Below are 13614 nucleotides of genomic sequence, written 5' to 3' on the forward strand. Positions count from 1 at the left end.
GTGGCAATCCCTGCACAGACATCGGGGCTTCGCATGGCAGCAGCGCCCACCCTGACCACGGTGCCTGACACACTTCAGGCGGAGACTTCTGAAAGCACAGGACTCTTTGTAGTCCTCAGCCTAGCCTTTGCACAGAAAGGGGGTTTGATGGCCTGGCAATGGTTCCAGCAGTGACATTTAGGACCATAAAAGCCCCAGACTCCTGCTTTAGCAGGATTTCACAAATGTAGTCAGACAAAGTTCATATTCTCAAGTTTTCAGACTATTGGTTGATCCCAAATGTAACAGTCCAGACGTGCTCTGTGCCAAGCCCAGCCTAGTTCGGCAAAACTGCAATGTATGTACCGTCCTATCCACCTCCTTGAGGCTCATCTGAGAGACCAGGAGCAGACGTGCAGTCTGGCCTCATTCTAGTACTTTCCAATACTGTATTAGCGTACTTGTTGGCATCACAGCCGCCCAGGCCTTTGCAGACCTCTCTTGTGATGGGAATCAGAAATGTCTCCTCACCCTGTGTTTGTAAGCACCAGGGCACAGATTTTCAGCTGAAGCAGTCATTGGCCTTAGTGAAGCTGAGACAGTGGTTCAAGCAGAGTTTGCCCACAGCTGTGTGAAGTGCCTTTAGTCTGAATATCCCCTCAGCTTTTAACTGTTTAGTCACCTACAAAGTCATGTTTAATCACTATGTCTGAAAATTATTTTTTACCTTTTTTCAGATCAGTCAGAAATGTCATATTTAAAAGTCTACCTCTTCTCTTGTCTATCCAGTTTGAGTATGCAACCCACTCCTGTTTATTTTGCTTTGGGAGAAGGCATTAAATAACTGACATTTCTGAGGCATTTGTAGACTATCCCTTAGCTCAACAGTTGTATTCTTTTCAGAGATATCGAAGAGAGGTATTTCAACACTGGAAGTCCTTTCTAAATTTAGTCAGATTTCAAGCTGATGCATATTTTTATATTTGAGCTCCAAAATACATTTAGCAACAGTCCAGGAATTGTGACTTATGAACATATGTTCTGAGCTTGTTATGGATGTTCTTATTTTCATAGACTATAATAAGATCAAGAAAAGATATTATTAGCCACAATTTATTCATTATTTTAATGTAATAAGCTATTTATAGTTAAGCCGTGACAATGTAATGAATCTGAAATCTGTAATATTAATGGGAAATATATCCAAAAGCCCAAAGAAATTTTTGCAAGAAGACTTGTGAGTTTCAAGCAAGACCCTCTGCAGCACCAGGCTCTAAGTCTGGGCTGGATATCTTGAGTTAGTCCCCTGGAAACCAGTCCTAATGGGCTGTGAAATCTCTGTCAGTAGTGAAATCACTACTGCTTTTCCAAAGACAAGAGAAAATGCAACAGCATTCACGCGCCACAGTCAAGGACACGTTCTTCTAAGATGTTTTTATTGGAGGGAGAAATATATGCAGGAACCCTGAGATTCAGCTGTGCTGAGTCCTTTCCCACCCAACAGGCCATAACTGCTGTTGTCAGTACAGGTGCCTGGTGCCACCTACAGCAGGTGCTAATGTTATTTACATAAATCAGCATGATGAATTACTGCTGGTGGTGTAAGGATTTAGAAACGAGTCACAGAAGAACACCTAACCCTGACCTATGCAACAGAAAAACCAAACCAATATTTTACACCTTATATTGCCCATTCAGAACTGCTTTTTTTTAGCAATTCTGAGCAATCCAAAAAAACTTCTGCCACAACTGTGCGTGCTGAGCACTGCTGAAAACCTGCACCGAGAACCCAAATGTAGAGTGAGCCAAGCTTTCAGTTTGCAGAGCAGGACTGGACTTAGAACTATATTAAGCAATTATTTTTTTTTTTGTTAATAAAATAAAATAGCATAAAAATGCTGTGAAAATTCTACTGGATCAATTTTTTAAAAGCACACTTTAATTTCATTAGGGGAGAGCATAACAGTAAACCCATTAGTGATAGACACTTAGTGTATTGTATTCCAAACAGGAAACAAGTAATTCAATACACAGCTAATAGAATAAGGGAAGACAGATACCTCCAGGCAATTTATCTGGTAAGTTACAGATCATTTTGTCAGGAAGAAAAGCATATAGATTATAATCTATTTCTATTATGTACATACTATTTACGTAAATTACCTATTAATGCATTTTTCTGGTATATCAGAGAAGATTCCTTTTTCTATCTATTTTTTTTCTAAACTCACGTTTTTTTTTTCTATGTAAAATGATTAATATTCATTCAATAGAAATGCTTATTTGAATAAAAAGGATGTAGGGATCCTTGAGGGGAAAACTGGGCAAACTGAGGACAATGCAGAGGACAGGGCGTTTAGGGGCTTCACATTCCAGCTGCCTAATGGTTGCCAAAGGTTTTGGAGGCATTTCTTCTGCCTTAGACACTACAACACTAGTTTTATCATTGTTGCCAAACCCTATTCTTCTGGCCTCTCTATATCCATCTGGTTTTCCTCATTTTGTGTTTAAATCATAATCTCTTTGTGACAGCGGATTGTTGCTTCAGTCTGCCTGTGCAGTGCCTAGCACAGTGGAATTGCAGCCCGGGAGCTCGTAAGCCCTGAGGTAACGCAGACGAGGGACACCATGGGAATTACCGTGGCACACCATAGTGCTCTTTCACAAAGTGCAAATGTGAATTTCTCCTGCGTGCTTCTCCTGGGTTGAGAGACACTGGACTAACTTTTCTAATGCTGAGGAAAATTGCACTTTTAGAAGACTCTAGTGTCTGAATTTGTGAAAATATTTACTTTACAGCCAGCCAGGCTCTGTGGGATTCAAGGTTTTAGTGTTTTCAAGCCTTGCCAGGTGCAGGGATGAGGAGGAGCAAGGCCTGGGCATTTGACCCAGGCTGGCCAACAGGATTATTTCATACCATGTGTGTCACATCCAAAATAAATTAGAAAAGTTTGCTGCGTAGCTCTCTCTCCCTTGATGGCAGCGGGTCCAGACAACTCCTTGCCCCGGTGCCGGAGCCCTGAGCCCTTCCCTTCCTCCTGAAGCCATTGCGCTCCCAGTGTCTGATACTTGCTATCCACTGCTGGGAGTGCACAACTTCCTACTGATATAGTTGTCTGAGTATAATTCCTGTATATCTTATATCAGTACCAGGATTAATACTGGTTCTTTAGTATTATTGTTTATTATTTAGTCTTAGTCTATTAAATCTATTTATATTTCAACCCTTGTGTTTCTTTGTGTTCCCCGATTCCCCTTTCCGGGTGGGGAGGGGTCATCGGGTGATGATAGAATAATTGTCTGACAACAATAGATTGTTATGGGTTCTCTCAAACCATAACAGCGCTCACAAGAGATAGTATAAAAAAAGGAGAGGAGAAAGAGCTGGCTACAGCTTGAAGGATTCAGGGCTGTAGAGAAGCAGCAGGCATTCTGCCTGCCCCGTTCCCCGCTATCCCAAGGCTGTTTCAGTTTTGCCTGCATTGTGTGAAGAAGAAAGCTCAGGAAGAGCTTTCTGACTCAACCCGCTTATCTAACCACATCTAACTGCTTCTTGTAAAATCATGTGGGTTCCTTGGACAGCAGACCTGCATTTCAGAAAACCCCTAGATCATTCTCCGGTGGTTTAGAATGTGATATATTTTTCATTACTGAGGCAGTGGAGAGAGAGCTGCCAAGGAGAAATGATGTGCTGTTAATAAGGTCACAGCTACATCTCCTGACAGGTATTGGCGATGCTTTAAAAACAAACAAAAATAAAAACCCCAAGCCCTTATATGTCTTCTCAGCCTTTGTATCATAAGCCTCAGAGAGATCCCAAATTGGGGTGAGAGGGTCACCCCACTGCCAAATGGGAATAGGCAGAAGCTCCATTTATCACTAAAGTACAAAGCACTGCCTGTCACAGCAGGGATGGCAGAGGTATGTGCAGGCTCTGTCCCTTCCAGCCAGGGGCAGCTGAAAAGCTCGTCTCCCCTTAGAGCTGGAGAGATAATCAGGAGATCCTTGGCTGAGTCATAAGCTCAATACATGCAGACCTCATTCTTTGGGGAGACATCTTGGCTTTCCTTCCTTCACAGAGACATCTAATGTAACTAAATGCCTTAAGCTGGTATTGATTTATTTCTTCTCATCCTTTTATTGATTGCCCAGAGGAGCACACGCTTGCTGTGGAAAGGAGGTATAATTCTCATTTTACCGGCTGAGAACAAAGGCAGAAAAAAGGTCAGTGGTAGCTAAGGCAAGAATCACAGAATGATATGGGGTTGGAAGGGACCTCTGGAGATCATCTAGTCCAACCCCCTGCCAAAGCAGGTCCACCCAGAGCAGGTTGCACAGGAACGTGTCCAGGCGGGCTTTCAATGTCTCCAGAGAAGGAGACTCCACCGCCTCCCTGGGCAGCCTGTTCCAGGGCTCTGCCACCCTCAAGAGGAGCCTGTCTTTTCACAAATTCAACACTTGGAGCCGGCTGGGATCTTTCAGTCAGCCCAGTCCACCAGCTCAGCCTGAGAGCATGGCCAAGTGATCCCAAAAACGAGGCTGGTGAGCGTCCAAACTGAGCAGCAGAGACAGTGAAATTATAAACCCTCTGAACTGCACCAAGGGCCGTGTATTTCCCTGCCTCAAATGCACCGTATCACAGAGCTGGTTATGACAAAGAATGCTGCTTCTGAAATGTGCGTTTCAGATTACATTGCGCAGCGTACGGAGTAGCACGGTGAAAGAAAAGACATTTGGTGGAAAAGGTGAGGTGTTGCCGTACTGTCAAATTAATACTATTTTGTGTTTTCTGTTACTCTCCCTTTTCTGACTAGTGGGGGGACCTTAAATATTCTTGCGGATCAGTGATGCAAACAAATTGTTTTAATTAAAACAGAGCGTGTTTTTCCTACAAAAAATTCCGGGTTTAACTCTTTGAATGCCTGGTTCCTGTCAGTCTTACTAGGTTCCTCCGAGTTTCCTACTTCATCTTCTCTCTTCCCTCCCACCACAGTGGCTATCAGATGGACTCCCTGCTAATAAAATTTGTTAGAGAGAAAAAATGTATTTTGGCAGTAGCCCTGAGAGAAGCCTGATCAGGAATAAAATTGGAAGAGCTTGTGAGGAAAGGAAATAGTTTAGTTTGCTACAAATGATTGTACTGTTTCTGCTCGCTTCTTTCCAATACATAATAAGGGTCACTCACATTAAAGAGAGAGCAATAATTACATTATCCAGTTGTGCTTCCCTAGGGTAACTGCAGAATAATATGCTCGTTGTCATCCAACAGAGAATGAGGCTTCTTGTTTCTCTACAGATACCATCTTCCTTATCCAAGAGATTTATCATTATTGTCATCTGATTGCATTTGTACTCCTACAAAACCACATGGGTTTTATCTTTTGACAGACATGATGGAGCTTCTCTAAAGCACCATTTAGAATAACAGGCTTTTAGATCTTCATGGTTTTATTCTCTTCCATTTGAAGGAGAATCTCGGACCTCATAGTACAAAGACGTGTCACAGATTTTCCTGGCTCTGTTTTTTATACAAGTCAAATTGGAAACTTTTATCAGACTGTGACTCATGTTTTCCTTTTATAATATACTTTTCTGCTTTTCGGCCATTCTGTACTAGCATGGGACTGTCAGAATCCTTCCTAATGGCTGTGTGGCTTAGTTCCTGTGGCTTGCTTCCCACAGTGGAGAAAGAAGACCTACCATTACACATCTCACCACCACGGGCTCTTTGTCACACAACCCACATCTCTGCATAGCCATCTTTTCCATCTTGCAACTCCACTGCTCCTGAGTAACTCCTGCAACATCACAACCTCCCTTTCCTTGGGAGCCTGCAGAAATGTCCCTCCAAAACTGAGCCTAATAGATGTCAAAGCTTATTCATAAAAGGCTTCTTCTCACTCTAGGAAATTGTCAGGCATGGTACTGACTTGAAGAGCTTGGCTTGTGTTCTGTTATGTGCTTAAGCAGAATCTCTGGCAAGTTGCACAAATAAATCTAAAGTCAGTGGCTAAAAAAAATTGACTATATGCCAACAGGAAGAGCAAGAGCTTGTGGAGATCCTGATGATCTCACCCTGGAAACACGAACGCAGGCTTGTGGGGGATCTCTGACAGTTGATACCTAATGGTTTGAATACAGCAACATGTGAAACAACATTAAGTCACTTGAAATAACAGTCCACAAGAGTGGTCTTAAAGATTATTGTGATAATTACTTAGAGTGAAGCAAAGGAAGAGTTAATAATAGTAATGACCATGAGGTTCTGTGGGAATATTTTTCTTGGCAAAGCCTGTAGAGCCAGTAATTTTCCTTATCTGTAAGTACTTTCTCAGACTGTATCAAATGAGAAAGTCACTGGCTAGGGGTTGGGAGGGGATTCAATGACTCAGCAGAAGACTATGTTTATTCTGCCACAAAGGCCTTTCATTCTGAACTCTCTGAGTGCCAGCTTTGTAAACCAGACAATTGCTTCTTTCCAGATCACAAAAACATTGAGTTAATTACACAGGAAACTAGTAGCGATGACATGAAATCAATTTATATGTAATAGTCATTTGTTGCTTATCATACCTAAACAATTCAGATGTCATAAGAAGGTAAAAACATCCTTTTACACCTTGACCTTAAAAGTTGACTACTGAGTTTAAGCCTTTATTTTAAGGCAGTAATCAAGCTTTTCCTCTGACTTTTGTGTCCATCAAAACATTTAACATCCAGTGCCTTCTTACTATGATCCCATTTATGTTATGACCAGCTAACCAGATTTATCACAAAAAACAGTAGAGATGAGCACAGTGGGGAGGAACCCCAATCTTAACCGAACTTCACACTTTAGTTTTCAAAAAGGTGTGAGGTGAATTGCAAGGAAATGGAAATTGAGGGTAGATGGAAAGGAGGCATCTTTAGTGCACCACCGACCTTTGACTACAGAAGAATGAGAGTTCTCAGGTATTGCCAGATTTCCTCCAAAAGAGAGGCCTTTGGGTGCTGCTAAGCTTTCAGTCACCCAAGAAATGCCTGTGCCTTTAGAGAGGTGGGAAAGGTTAGCAAAGAATAAAAGGAATCAGTTCAGAACCAGTGCTGGAACGCGGGGATCCAATAAGCCTAGTATTTAGCTTAGTTCATTCTATTTTTACAAAATCAGAAACATTCTTCTGCTTCCCCCACACCTAGTGAGGGAGACCGTAACTGCTCCTCACCAAAGGAACTTACTTACCAGCAGGTTCTTGGGGTTATGAGTCTGATAATACTCTTACCTAAGGTCTCCCTGAAAGACGCTTTCCATCCCCTGTCTGCTCCAAAGAAGTCGGTGTTAAACACCAGGAACAAGTTATTACTGGAGCTCTTAATATTTGGAGGCAGTTCTGAGCCACAGAATTTTCCGAGGAGAGGAGCATGGGTGTCTGAGCCGTCATACACAGCCACGTAATCTTTGTAGCAGGAGGCAGACATTTCGAGCTGGAAGCTGTTGAATCTGTAAAATACATGTGGAGATTTAGGTCTCATGTTTTCATTTCTATTCCTGGGTTATGTATCTTTTTAGTGCTTGAGGAAAGGTCCAAGTAATAGCAATAGCCAAAGCCATACACGGACAAAACACTTCTCTTCAGGAACAAGCAAGCAGAACACTTAGCTTCCTGGCAGAACACTGCAGGCAACCAGCCTCAAAGAAACAGTGGCCCTCACCCACTGGGCCTCTTGCAAGGCAAGCTGCCAGCAGCCTGGGCGTTCTGTGGAGCAGCAGCTCTCCCCTCTGCAAACATACCCTCTCTCACTTCTGCAAAGTGCTCAGCTCACAATTTCCTTGGGCACGTGAGGGACATATAAAATGCAGGCTCAGAGGACAGACCAGCTGCGTCTTCCACTTAGCTGGCAAATCACAGAATCATAGAATGATTAGAAATGTTCTCTTAATTCATAATCAGCATATACATGACAGAAGAATGTACCCATCTTTTAATTTCTTCAGTAGCAAGATTTTGTGGCAGCCGTACCCCTCTTTTAGGCAAGACAGCACACACTCAGAAGTATACTCTTTCTGGGTGGGTATTATTAACTTGGGCTGTAAAGTGAGTACCAGTTTTCTAAAATAATTATTTTATTTCTTACATAAACTCACAGGAGTCTCATAACTCCTCAAAGGCTGACAAAATTGAACTAAAAGCATGAGCTGCATTTTTTGCAATTTCTTAGTCCTCTTGGTAACCAAAGTGGGAAGTTAAAATTGTGGTGGTGTTTTGCAAATAAGAATTTACAGAGAAAGATGAAAGGGAGCCTGAGGTAGATAAAGGTGGCTTCATAGCCATTTCACATTTTAGTTCAGCTTTCCCCTTGGAAAAAGAAAGAGAGAGAAAATTGACAATAATTGCTGTCTTTAATTGGAATCAGGGAGCTCCCTGTCCCCTTAATGACAAGCTGAACTTGAATTACGTACTTGAGGGCCACTATTTTGCCATTTCCCACTGTGATGTAGTATAAGCAGTTCATGTTGTGGTGATAATCAAGAACTGAATGGGCCGGACTGCTGATAACACCAACGGAGCTATTGAAAATGCCACCACAAGCTGCAGGAGAAACAGAAAAAAAGAGCGATTAGTGTCTGAATACTGGCTTAGTCCTAATTCTCATTTCTTCCAGGAGTTTAGCCATAACAAAAGAGGAGCAATCTTCACTGTTATGCCTAGAACTGTTCAGTGTGGAGATATCTATCAGGTTGAGCTCTGCAGTGCAAGACTAGTCGGTATCGAAATAACAGGTTGTTACTACTCCATACCAAATGGCAATGGCTCCGTGTTTCCGGAGTAGAAGATGGAGCCTGATTTCAAGTGTGCTGCATTAGGACCAGGGGGCAGCAGGATGAGTGAGGTCTCTCTGGAGTAGCTCTGCACCCGTTCTCGCTTGCCAAGAGAAACCTGGCTGATACGTGGGCAAAGGCATTCCCTCATCCAAACTTGGGCTTCATGGAAGCCTCCGAAAGTTGGGCACCGACAGAAAAGCAGCCACAATCGCACTCACAGCCCTGCCTGACTTTTCTGGAATAACTGTACACGGTGCCTCATCATCTCTCCATCTCCCGGCAGGGCTGGGTCATTACTGTAGCATTTGTTCTGTGCAGAAAGGAAGGCAGGCAGAAGTCCCCAGGTATCCCTAACCATGGGGACTGTTCCTCACCTCACCTCACCTCACCTCGTGCTGGCACTCACCAGCAGTGGAGGGTTGCTGAGGTGGAGAACTGCATAGCTGCTCCCTGGCTGAGGAGCAAGTTAAACTCTGCAGATGTGAACTAAAGGCACTGCTTGGCTTCTCAGGGTTTCACGCCATGGTTGCTGATGAGGCCAGGATGTGGCTAATGTTTGTTCCCAGTTTCAGTGCTCGAGGGAACAAAAACTATTATAAAACTAACACTAATCTCCATTGTTAGCTTCAGTCTTTATTTTATAATCTTAACTTAGCAAAAAAATGTTTCCCTGCGTCCTGTTGATAAATAGCTCAAAGCCACACACAGCTTTTCATGTTTTAAAGGACATGCCATTGCCCAGGCCACCACCTTAGCAAAGGCAGTCCCATACAGGGTGCTGCTGGGTACAGAGCCCCTGGCTCCTCATCTGCGCTCCGGCTGGTGGCCTGCAGCATGGGCAGATAAAGAACAGGAGCTGGGAGGATAAAGAATCAGCATTATTCTACACTAGGAGGGGGAAGCCTTTTCCATTTTTTTTTTTTTTTTCAGCAAACAATACAACTAGAGGGAAGAGGAATGTTAATTGCTAGAATCTGCTTTGTATACAACAACAGGCTAATAAGGCTGCAGTCATCTTTCTCAAATGTCAGAAGTCACAAGTCAGACAGCAACAACTGACTTGAGTGAGTTTGAAGGTCTTTTCCATGAGTAACTGCACATTGTCACTTCTCAGTGCCATTCCCTCTGTCTTATCTGTATCAGGCTATTCATTTTATATAAAGAATTAAGGCTTATGCTTTTTCCTGTGGCAAATACCAAAGTTAAGAACTCACACTTTTCTCTGAAGTTAGATAATCGAAGTAAAATCAAAGTACTGTCTTTACAAGTTAAACCTAGAAAATATGAAAATTGGTTTTGAAAATAAAATTAATCTTTTGGGATATTTATATTTGTGCAGATGTAAATTTTAAACTCAGTTGGGAACTTCTTTCTCTAATACATATTTCCTCTTTAAAACAAAAGAGATCTCATGTGAATAACAGAAACTTTTGGTGAAAATATTTACTATAAAATAAAAATATATCTAGATCCCAATTTTTATTTACATTAATACCTGGCACTGCAAGAGGGTCATCAAATGGAGGCATACAGCTGTGTCCATTTTAAGATCCTGATCTGGTTCCCATGTTGTATAATGTGGTTTTAGTGTAACTGAGAATCAGACCATTTTCCCGTATGTGATAAAATCTTTTAAATGAACTCAGTTAAATAAACTGGTGATGTTTCTCCTAGAACATTGTAGAAAACAAAACAAAACAAAGCAAAACAAAAAACCCTACCAAAATGGGTTGCATTTCTTTTCTACAGCAAAGGAAAAGTGTTTCAGTTCCTGACTTGGTCCCATGTAGTGTCTTGAAATGAGAATTGTGAGATGCCACATCAGCCAGTGACAACACACACCAACCAATCCCATATCCTGGTCCTGAGAGCTCTTTTGGGCAAGTGCAGAGGGAATATGAACCATCTACATCCATCTAAGGTATTCCCAAAATGAGGTACAACATTTCCTGCACTAAACCATTATCCAGCCAGAATATTTCCACCACCTAAAATAAAGCACAGGACAGTGACTACTCACCAATTGTTCTGTATCTTGCCTTGAATCCAAAGCCTGTAATGTGGGAGTCGGTGTAGAAGTTGAGCAGCACAGGTCCAAAGACACTGATTGGGGCAGGGAGCTCACTGCCACAGAGCGTAGTGAGAGGATGTGGGGTAACCCTCGTCCCGCTGAAGATGCTTACTCCATCATAAAGACAAATTCTGCTCAAGAGTGCTGGGGCTGCATGGGCATACAACACAGAAGTGTTAGCAGCATATTTTCCGTGTGATTTACTGAGCTGCAAGTACATAGACCTCACATGGGATAAAATTAAATTTTATATTACTTTCCATTCCAGGATCTCGGGGTCTCATTTGCTTGCTGAGGAAGCAAATGTCAATTCTTAACATGCGCAAAAGCTGAGGCAGAAAAATCAAAGAGACCTTGTATATAAGACATCAGACTGGTCTCAAATCAACACATCCTATAATCTTGTAAAGGCTCCAGGCCCCTTGAGTTCGTGGGAGTTCATAGTTGAGTGAACACCATCTATAAGAAGATGAGAGGACCTAACAAAAGCATGGATCTCCTCTGCAGATCAAAGCAATGCACCTTTTGTTACAGGCAACCAACTACTTGGTATTTCTTTCCCCTAATTTGGAAGTCAGCACTCAGTGCAGGAAATTTTAAATCATTAAGAGTGAGAATTTGGGAAAATGAAAAAATAGTCCATACAGGTGTTTCAGAGCTGACATTTTTCTGAGTTCCCTGCAACTTTGGATTCCCTAAAGCCGGATTCTTGAGCTTGACTCAGAATACAAAAAAAACGTAAATTTAATCTTGCAGTTTGCCAGTGAAATGCTGTAACTGTGGCAGTCAGCAAAGATGTGGAGATGACCGAGCAATAGGAAAAAACCCAATGATTTTCAAGAGCAGTCTGCTTTCGGGGGCAAACTGGTGCAGATATTAGAGAGTGAAAAACTGCCCATTCAGAGGCACTAAGAAACACAGAAATGGGGAATGTAGCATTCTACTATTTTCTTCCCCATTGGTTTTAGCTTCTCATTTGCAGTTAGGTTTCTGGAGGAATGAGCCATCCTCTCCGACTCCCCGCCCTACCTTCCTGACTTGCTAGTCACCTCACCTCACCATTCACAACCAGATTCGACTGAGACAAGAGGTCTCAAATGTATTAAGTTCATATAAGTTTCATGAAGGTCAGTAGCTGAGTTGTTAGAGTCCCAGAGGACAAGCTGTGCTTTCAGTGGAAGTGCTGTGAGTTCAGGCAGAGACCCACCACGCACCAGCCACCAGCACCCTGGAGCTCAGAGCCACGTCACCACCTCCCTGCCCAGCTGGGAGCCATAAGCAGGGGGAGAAGTTGGTCGTCTCACCGGGGCAGGCATGGGGGGAGCTAGAGAGGTTTGGTATCATGTGGGAGCAAGAAGGGAGCGACATGGGTTATGCAAAGAAGCTGGATTAATGCTGTCAGTGAAAAACACAGCACGCATCTACTGAACAATGAGCTTCATTAGTTGTTATGCTTATAGAACAACTTGATGTTTTCTTTTTCTTCATCATTTACAAGCATAATGGCAGCTGGGGTGTCACATGTTTACTGAGGTTCTCATGTTTACCAATCTGCTAGCAACAATGGGGAAGCTACTTGAACTTCAAAGGATTAATAAGGAATTATCTAAATATAACAGGAGAGACGCTGAGCCTACTGCTACAGCGGAGTGATTCCTGCAGATTGTCCAGTCTAAACAAGCTGCTTCCCAGTGTTGTAGGAAACAGGGTGACTTGTATTGAACAGGATGACAAATCAATGGGGTTGATAATTCTGTTTCACAAGGAACGACAGAGTGATCCCAGCAGTCAGTTATATTTCAGATCCTCTCTGGAGTTTCAGTTTAAACATTCCTTCTCTCTCAATGAGGACAATGTGTTCTAACATGCTTTACAGTTATGCCAATAGGGAAATATGGTGCTTGTCTGACGCTAATAAGAGTAACTAAGCTTAAAACAATCAGCCACATCAGAAAGCTGATTATACTGTTAATAAAATAACTAAAAATATTCATGTCCCACCCTATTAAGAGAATACTTCAGAATATGATATAACTTAGAAACATAATCAATTTTAAAATGCGAAGAAATGGGAAAAAAATGAAATGGAAAAACAATGAAATGGAGACAAGTGCAATTTCAGAATGGAAAAGATTTAAGAAAGCAACTCAGGTCCTTTTCTGAAAAGACATTGGAGAAAGCCATGAAGTGAAAGGGATTCTCAGCAAAGCAAAGGTCCATGATACCCCTCACAAATTGTTTTGAACTGCTGCACTGGAAAGAATAAGATGATTGATGTAGGATTGTGAGCAAAAGGCTTAATTTCGAGCTTTGAATCCTCATTTTTGGGGCCAATATAATTTATGACCCATGAATCCTGGCAGGACTGATGACTGATTGATCTCTATCCTGTAACTCATTCTCTTGTTTACACTTTTCCTTAATTTCTCACCATACTAAAATGCATTATTCTGTCCCCAGCCTCAGATTCATCTTGTCTATCTCTTCATGTCATACTTCCAGTCTCTACACATACTCAGCACATCGTCAGTGATTCTTCTCTGTGGTTTATTTCCTCTATCATCTTAGATATATTCTAGACCAATTTCTGTCCCTTGCACTACAATGGAACAACTTCCATGAGTCTCCAGAGATCTTTTCTTAGCCAGGTGTCAGACCCGCATCCTCTTTGAGCTGACAGGCACTTTCCACATAGTTTCCACTGTTTTTCTTCGTAAAACCTTGACTACTAAGAGCTTTTGCTCATCCTTCTGGTATTCCTGTA

General features: G+C 42.2%; 1 protein-coding gene across 1 annotated transcript in view; it reads right to left on the bottom strand.

Annotated features, from left to right (window-relative positions):
* Positions 1–13614, bottom strand: part of CUBN (cubilin) — a 148944-nt gene that overhangs the window by 10836 nt on the left and 124494 nt on the right. The window contains exons 57-59 of the mRNA XM_074156956.1: positions 10800–11000; positions 8417–8546; positions 7239–7456 (exon numbers count right to left, since the gene is read on the bottom strand). Coding sequence (XP_074013057.1) covers positions 7239–7456; positions 8417–8546; positions 10800–11000 — 549 coding nt within the window. The remainder of the gene's footprint in view (positions 1–7238; positions 7457–8416; positions 8547–10799; positions 11001–13614) is intronic.

This window comes from Numenius arquata, chromosome 12 (assembly GCF_964106895.1).
Source record: "Numenius arquata chromosome 12, bNumArq3.hap1.1, whole genome shotgun sequence".
NCBI classification, from domain to species: Eukaryota; Metazoa; Chordata; class Aves; order Charadriiformes; family Scolopacidae; genus Numenius; species Numenius arquata.